At 23.4% G+C, this 8,525-nt stretch overlaps 1 protein-coding gene across 2 annotated transcripts; it reads right to left on the bottom strand.

The window, feature by feature from the left end:
- Nucleotides 1-43: 43 nt before the first annotated feature.
- LOC122509402 lies at nucleotides 44-8,082 on the bottom strand. 2 transcript variants are annotated; one of them, XM_043623436.1, is made up of 7 exons: nucleotides 7,742-8,082; nucleotides 7,159-7,325; nucleotides 6,913-7,078; nucleotides 3,981-4,550; nucleotides 3,416-3,706; nucleotides 1,342-1,645; nucleotides 44-883 (listed from the first exon to the last, which is right to left on the bottom strand). In XM_043623436.1, the coding sequence occupies exons 1-6, from the start codon at nucleotides 7,797-7,799 to the stop codon at nucleotides 1,374-1,376; spliced, it is 1,524 nt and encodes a 507-aa protein (XP_043479371.1). In that variant the 5' UTR covers nucleotides 7,800-8,082; the 3' UTR covers nucleotides 44-883; nucleotides 1,342-1,373. The 2 variants fall into 2 exon arrangements, with proteins under 2 accessions (XP_043479371.1, XP_043479372.1); XM_043623437.1 differs by having other exon boundaries at nucleotides 1,437-1,645; nucleotides 7,742-8,081.
- Nucleotides 8,083-8,525: the final 443 nt, after the last annotated feature.

An 8,525-nucleotide genomic window follows, 5' to 3' on the forward strand; every position in this document is an offset into this window, starting at 1 on the left:
GCACTGGATTCATTTAAAAAGGTAAGAAAAAGAAGATTATTTGTAAATTTTTATAGCTTAACATATATTATATACATAATCTATACACATACATATAAATTAATTTATTATTAATTAATCCTGTGCTCAAGTCATAGTCGCTTGGAGCATAAATTTCATTCAACATGCAAAATTCTATAAAAAGTAATATAATAAAGTGTATTTATTGAAATGTGCAATTATCCTCGTGTCTATAGTTAAAATAAGTTATTCTTATAAAATTCCATCGATTCTGATTTCCTTTAAACAAATAATTTCAATTTTCCCTAAAGATTATAGTTTCATTTTGACTATTTTTTTTTGATCGAAACAAATAATTGTTCTCTTTAAATAAAAAGAAATTAAAATAAATAATTTAGGTACGATTTCTATATATAATAGTTTCGAAAAAAGAAAATCGCTACAATTTTTGAATATTTATCTCGCGCACAATATTTATCCACATAATAAACATTCTCTTGTGTTCCATTTTCACAGCCTATGTATAAGTTTTCTTTATATACAATTCATTCTCATACTCAGATTTTTTTTTTAATAATGTTAATAATTAATCAGTAGATTAAGTTTCTACCGCTGCTATTAAGTTCTATAAATACTGAGTCCAGAATTAATTTTTCACTCGAGAGTTCTTTTTTTTCTTATATAAAAAAATGGGCGAATCGTCAATTAAATGCCACTAGTCGGCTTTAATTTTCATTCACAATTCATTGCGATGGCATTGTGTATTTTTTAATTGATTCGTATTTATCTTCCAAAATTATAAGATCAATCTTTGCTTTAGAAATTTACGATTCTGTTAGTATTTTCACTGTAGAATTTGAGAATCGTGAAGTGGTTTGTAACCCTGAAAAAGAGAAAAATTTATTAGTATCAGTATTTTTGTTCGTTTGCTAGAACATTTAAAGTAACGAGGACAATCGATTAAAAAAAAGAAAGTACCCAATTTTGAAAAGAAAATTATTTTTCGACTATTTAGAATAAGTAGATTAATTAATATTAATACTTGTCAATTAATTAATTAATATTAATAATGGTTAATTAATTAATTACAATTAATTTAGAATTTAAAAAGTAATAATTAATTTAGAAAGTACTAATTAATTCAGAATTCTTATAAAATTAGTAGCAAATTAGTTTAAGCAAATGTAACTATTAAAAATTCCCTGTTATTGTAAATGCAGAATTTTCAGAAACGAAACAAAATGAATAATTAATTATTAGTTAATTGCCACCACCTTAGAACGTTCACAAAAAAAAGAAATGAAACAAAATGCGTTACTGCTTGCATTTGTCAAATATTACATAAGAAACTTTATGCTTAGTTAAATTGTCAGTCAGTAGTTCATGCTTCCGTATTTGGGTTTGCGTAAACTTATCCTCTTAATTCCGGGCCTTACAGCGTTATTGAATGAATCCCGCAATCTCTCTCTAAATGTTTTATATTCCATATCCGGATTGCTCTTTCCAAAATCAAAATCAGCAACTTCAACGGTAAATCTCGCTCTATTTTGTATATAATAGGCGATACCGAAAATTATCGACACAATGGCAACTAATGAACATGCCACTGGTACGACAATTACTGAAAGTTGAGGTTGCACAGTAGCTGAAAGAATAATGACAAAAAGATTTATCGTTAATTAAAATTATTCATAATTAATTAAATTACATTTGAAAAAAGGATTTATCGTTTTGATAACAAAATAATTCTATTATTATGAACAAAAAAAAGAAAATTTTTGGAGTAAACTATAGTCAGGTTTGCCACAAAAAATTTGATTTCGTTTTTCCCTGACTTTTCAATTTTTAATCGAATATTTGTGCAACTGTTAACAATTTCAGAATTTTTCAATTATTTGTTTATAAAAATCCAATAATTTATAAAAAATATAGGACTGAAATATTTTAAAAACTCATTAGTTTAGAATTTTAAATAACATGTTTCGAAACTTTAATTCTTAGAAAAAATTAGGTATAAATTTCAATGTTTTTAAAATTCACTCATTAACAAGAATTTAAATTGTAATTCTATTAAAATTAAATTATTGTAGATGCAATCTAATTAATTAAATTTAAATTATTGAAAATTCGATTTTCTCTGTAAAATTTTTGACTCTTTGTAAAATTCAAGTATTTATCAATTTTATTAAATTAAAACTCGTTGAAAATTCGATTATTCTTAAAATCTCGAATGAAATTCTTTAAAAAATTAAATTATTTTCAATTCAATTTCACAAAATTTCAATTACATAATTTGATAATTCTTTAATAAATTCTTTTCTTTTTGGAATTTAAGTATCTTTTAAAATTTGAATTAAAATTTATCGTGAACCTCATTTTTTCCAAACTTTCAATAACATTGTTTGAAACTTAAAGAATGTTTAAAATAAATATTTAATTATTATTAATCTCTTCAGAGGGGAATTGAAATTTTCAAAAATATTAGTTTAAAACCTTCTGAAATTCAATTATTTTGAAAAATTTTTACTGTTTTAAACTAAAATCTTTTCTAAATCATTCTAATAATCGTTGTATAATAATTGTAATTAATAATTTTATTATTGAATTTTATTAAAATTATTGATCGAAAATTAAATTCTTTTAAACACAATTTTATTAGTTTTTGTAAATAATTAAATTCTTCTGAAGAATTTCTTTAAGTTTTTTTAAAAATACTGCAGTATTTTAATAATTTTAATTGATAATTTTGAAAATAATTGAATTTCACGAAAAATTTCATTCAAGTTTTTAAATAAATCGCGTTTGTTAAGGATTATGATTAAAAGTTTAATTATTGAATTTTGTTAAAATTATCTGGAAATAATTAAAATCTTTTGAAGAATTTTATTATTCAAGAAAATAATTGAATTCCTGAGAAGAGTTTTATTATAATTTTGAAAAATAATTAAATTCTTTCGAAAAATATTAAGAAAAATTTTCAAAAATAACTATTGAATTCCTTCCTGAAATTTGATTAAAATTATATTCCTGAGAAGAATTTTATCAAAATTTTTAATTAAATTTCTTTGAGGAAAAAAATTTTAGAATTTATTTAATTATTAAAATTAAATATAATACTTTACAGAAATAAGAAAAATCAAAGTATTACTATAAAAATTCATTGTGAAAATGAAAAGTTTTTAAGATGAAAAAAGCATTCAACAAGAATTTGAGATGTTTAAGTTTTTGAAAAATACTTTTAGACACGAAAATACAAAATTTTTGCAGTAATTTTGGAATTTGATATTTTTTTCAGTACTTTTGATAAAATTGCTTAACAAATGTTAAATTCCTGAACAATTTTCTTCTTTCTGATCTGTCGCAACTCTGTTTAAACAAAATTGGAATAAAATTAAAAATTAATTTTGATACTGACCACTGTAAATATTTATGGTGAGAGGATATATTTGAGTACTGACGTCATTTTTAATAATCATCACTATCGTTGAGACGCTGGGTTCGAGAAAATAGTGAATTATAGAAAAATTACAGGAAGGAAGAATGTCAGTTTGATAGCAAGTCTCATTTCCCGTTATGTTGTACTTGCCGCGATGAAATGCAAGGCACTTGTAGAAGGGACCTGAACCTGTACAAGAGACATTGAGGGATAACATTTCCCAAGGTTGAATCCAATTTGTACCCTCGACAACTATTTTATTTATCGGAGCTGAAAAATAATTATTAGAATTTAAAAATCAATATTTTCATTTCATTTAAATATATAAAAATTTATTTTCAAACCAGTAGATTTTAAATCCAGTGAATTTTAAAACTATCTCTCTAAATCTTAAACAGTCAAAAATAACTAATTATCAGTAAAATCGTAGCTGACATTTTGCTTCAGTAATTATTAAAATAAAAATAACCAATTATTAGTGTTTTTAACTAATTTAAATTTAGAGAGTAGATTTTAAATCCCAGTGATTTTACGGGAAACGAACCTTTAACTGTGATTTCTTTATTAAAATATCCGTAAGTCTTCTTTGGATCCGGAGGAATAATCGATGAGTTCAGGCAAACGAATGGAAATGAAATATTCGCGAATTGATATTGTGTAGCATTTGGAGCGATCGTCGACGTATTTGGTGAAATTGTCGTCGTCGTCATCATTGTAGTCGTTGTGACAGGTTTCGGTGTCGTTAAATCCGAAATCGGTTTAGTACTATTACTAGGAACAGTCGTATTCGAAGGCGTTGGAACCGTTGTCGTCGACGTGGTCGTTATCGGAGCGGGCGTAGTTGGCGGTTCAAATGAAGCAACAATTAAAGCTTCAATATTATGAGTAGTATTGACTTTTGTGAAATTTGTCTTAAAACTGAAGTCAACTGTCTGACCAAAATATTTGCAGTCCACAAACCAGAATGTAGATATCGATGTTGCTTTTTTCTTCAAAAATTCTAAATCACCGTCACGTATGTCAATTTTGACATTTGCTTCAGCTTCCGATGAAACATAAATGCCTTCGGTGGTTTTGTTTGATTGCACAATTGATAAATTGCCATTGAGAAGTTCTGAAAATTTTATTTTGTATTAAAAAGTTGTCAATATTTTCATTCAGGGTTGCCACGCTTTTGCTCATTTCAAATTCCCTGACTTTTCCAAGTTTAAAAAAAAACGGAATTTTTCCAGTTTTTTTAAAACTACATTTATATTTTACAAAATTAAATAATTCCAATAAATTTTTACAAATGCCACAAAAATTTAATTTTGTTTTTCCCTGACTTTCCCTTGATTTCAAGACAAAATTCTTACTTTTCCTTGACTCTAAAGAATGTTCTGATTCAGTTTAAAAATTATTATTCAGAAAAATATTCTATAAATACTTCTTTTTCAAATAAATATTTAATTATTATTTTTCCATAGGAATTAAAATTCTTCAAAAGATTCAAATTCAAACCTTTTTGAAATTAAACTTATAAAAAATTGTTATAAAACATGAAGATATCGATTGCTCCGAGTCTTCGACTCGGAGTGATCGATATCTTCATGTTTTATAATAATTAAAGATGAACGACTGATAAAATCATTATTTTGTATTATATAAAAGAATATTGTTATTGTAACTTCATAAAAATTACTTTCATCCTTTTAATTCAATTATTTTCTACATATTTAAACTAAAATTCTTCTTTAAATCAATTATTTAACCTTTTAAAAATTCAATTACTTATCAAAATCCACGCTATAATTTTTCCCGATTTTTTTTCTCATCAAATTTAAATTTATTTGATTTCGACCATAAATAAATCTACAAATGGCTTCCAAAATTTTTATTAGAGTTTTTATGAATAATTAAATTCTTTTGACGAGTTTCTTTAAATTTTTTAAAAATAATGTTATTTTTAATAATTTTAATTAAAAATTTGGAAAATAATCGAATTAAACAAAGAATTTATTCAATTTTTTAAAATAATCTTGTCTGTTCATAATTATAATTGAAAAATTTATTAATTCAATTTTATTAAAATGTATTGATACAAATTGAATTTCTGCAAAGAATTTTACTATTTTTAAAAGTAATTGAATCCTTCCAAAGAATGTTATTATTTATGAAAATAATTAAATGTTTGCGTAGAATTTTATTAAAATTTTTTCAAATAATTGAATTTTAAAATTTTAAACATAATTGAATTTCTGCGAAGAATTTTATTACTTTTGAAAATAATTTAATTGTTTTTTAGAATTTTATGGAAATTTATGAAAATAATTGAATTTTTGTGAAGAATTTTTTTTTAAATAATATTCAAAAGAATTCAGTAAATTTGAAGAACTTTGCTATTTATGGAAATAATTGAATTCTTGAGAAGAATTTTTTTTTAAAGTTTCTAGAAATAATTGAATTATTTCGACGAATTTTAATTAAATTTTTACGAATAATTCCATTTTTCGAGGAATTTTTTACTATCAAATTAATTATTTTTAACTAACTCAAATTTGGAGAACAGTATAAATATCTATAAAAATTTAAATAAAAAGTGATTTTTCACAAACAAATTAAAATAATAATTTGTAATTAAATAATAATTTGTAATTTGTAAAACTGGAAATTAAAAAAATTCCTGGCTTATTTTCGGTTTTTCCCGGTCAAATTAAATTCCCTGCTTTTGACGAATTTTAATAAAATTTTTAAGAATAATTTCATTTTTCGAGAAATTAGATTAAAATTGTTTTAAAAATAATTGAATCTCTGTAAAAAATTTGATTGAATTGAGAAAAGTTTTTGAAAATAATTGAAATTTTGACAAGAATTTTATTAAAATTTTTGAAAATAACTGAATTTCTGCGACAAATTTTATTACTTTTGAAAATAATTGAATTCTTGAAACGAATTTTAATAATATTTCTTTTTAAATAATTGAATTATTTTGTAAAATTTTATTAAAATAGTAGATATTGAAAATAATTGAATTTTAATAAATTATTGAAATTAATTAAATTTCTGAGAAGAATTTTATTAAAATTATTTTGAAAAAAAATTGAATTGTTAAAAAAAATTTCATTAAAATTTTTGAAAATAATTTAATTCTTTCAAGAAATTTAATTAAAAATGTATTGACCATAATATTTAAATTCTGATAAATAAAATCTAGGAAAGATTCTTTAAAATAATTGAATTTCTTTTATGAATTTAAATAAAAATTTTAAGAATAATTACATTTTTCGAGAAATTCCATTAAAATTGTATAAAAAATCATTGAAATTCTGCGATGAATTTTATTATTTATGAAAATAATTAAATTTCTGTAAAAAATTCATTTCTAGGTTTTCCAGGTTTCGTGGCAATCCTGTCTTTGTAAATATTTTCTTTTGTATATATTTTAAACATTTTCTATGTAAATATTTTCTTTTTTATAAATAATCGATAAAGCTTACGTGATACTTCAAATTCAATGCGACGACTTGTTATTGGTTGATACCAAACATATGGAATAATTTCTTTCGACACTAGGACCTCCATTTCGTAAATACCGATAACGTAGCCTTCTGATTCCGGATAACTTACTGTATAGTATATTGTTGTGTTTTTCGTTGGTTCCGTCTGAAAATAATAATTTAAAAAACCAAATGTAATTAAAAATTTGAAAGAAGGAAAAAATTTATCGAAAATTGTAAAAATACCGTATATTGATGTCTATTATATAGAGCATTGTCTGACCACTGATAACGATATTTTGAATGTGGTTTTGAGCCATCTTTATTATAAATATCGGCTCTAAATGTTATAGACCCTCCTAAAACAACTGGCCCATTACCAGAAAGTTGGACGATTTCACCATACGTAAAAACTAAAAAAAGAAAACAATTTAAACTTCATTATAGTTATTAAAAAAGTATTAAAAATATTGAAAAAAATTATTAAAAAGTAGGGTAGATTTGAAAATCATTAATCCTAATTTAACTTTAAGCCAAAGAGAGGAATTAAATAAAAAAAAAAAAATAAAATACCAACGTTACTTAAACGTGATTAAAAAAAAAAAATCAGTGAAATATGATGAATCGAAAAAGAATTCTGTTCCAGATAAAAATTTGCATATTCAGAAAAATAAAATTTGCACTAACAAAAAAATAGAACGTACATGCAAATTGTTGTAAAATTACAACAAAGAGAAATAATTATATAAAACAAAAACAATTGTTGACATTGCGATATTGAGGGGGCAAAAAAACAAACATACGAAATTGAAAATTAATGAAATCTTACCTTGAAAAGAACTAATAATCCCTATAATAATAAAATAGTATGCAGACACCATTTTCATGATAACATTTATCGTGGAATTTTGTTAAATTACGTTTTACAATTTCAAGTGTCCACACCTCCTTTAAATCACCATTTACACATTTACACTGTTCTTATATTTTGACGCATACATTTGTATTTCCTTCTGAATCATGACAATCAGGAAGTCATCTTTTATTTAATTTCAATTACATTAATAAGTCGAAATTTAAAAATCATTTAAACATTTTATTTTTTTTTACACTCGCACATATATAGCAAAATTTCATTGAATGATAATCATTCACATAAAGATTCGTGGAAATTCGTAATAATTCGTTCATCATCGGCGATTTCGGCTTTAAGGCGCAGTTTAAAGGTGTGTTCATATGCACTAAGACTCAATCATGTAAATGGGTCTTAATAGTCACGTGACATAATTCGTATTTTAAGTTTCCAACTGTCAACAACTTTCTCTGGTATTTCAAATTTTCAGACTTTTAGTTTAATTTTTTTAATAGTTTAGTGAGATTTATTGTAAAAATGGTTGATTGTTTAATGTTTGGATTTTAAGTTACTGCACGAAGGTTTATTATTAAAGTGAAGACGATTATTTATAAACGAATTGTAAGTAAAATGTATTGTCTATTTTGTTTTGAAAATCAGTCATCTGTCTAAAAAATATATGAGGAAATGTATCAATTTTGTTTGTTGATAATAAGTTTTACGATTATTGATATCAAAGTTCAAAACTATATTTTGTTAT

This window comes from Leptopilina heterotoma, unplaced genomic scaffold (genome assembly GCF_015476425.1).
Source record: "Leptopilina heterotoma isolate Lh14 unplaced genomic scaffold, ASM1547642v1 Lhet_60, whole genome shotgun sequence".
In the NCBI taxonomy this organism is placed as follows: domain Eukaryota; kingdom Metazoa; phylum Arthropoda; class Insecta; order Hymenoptera; family Figitidae; genus Leptopilina; species Leptopilina heterotoma.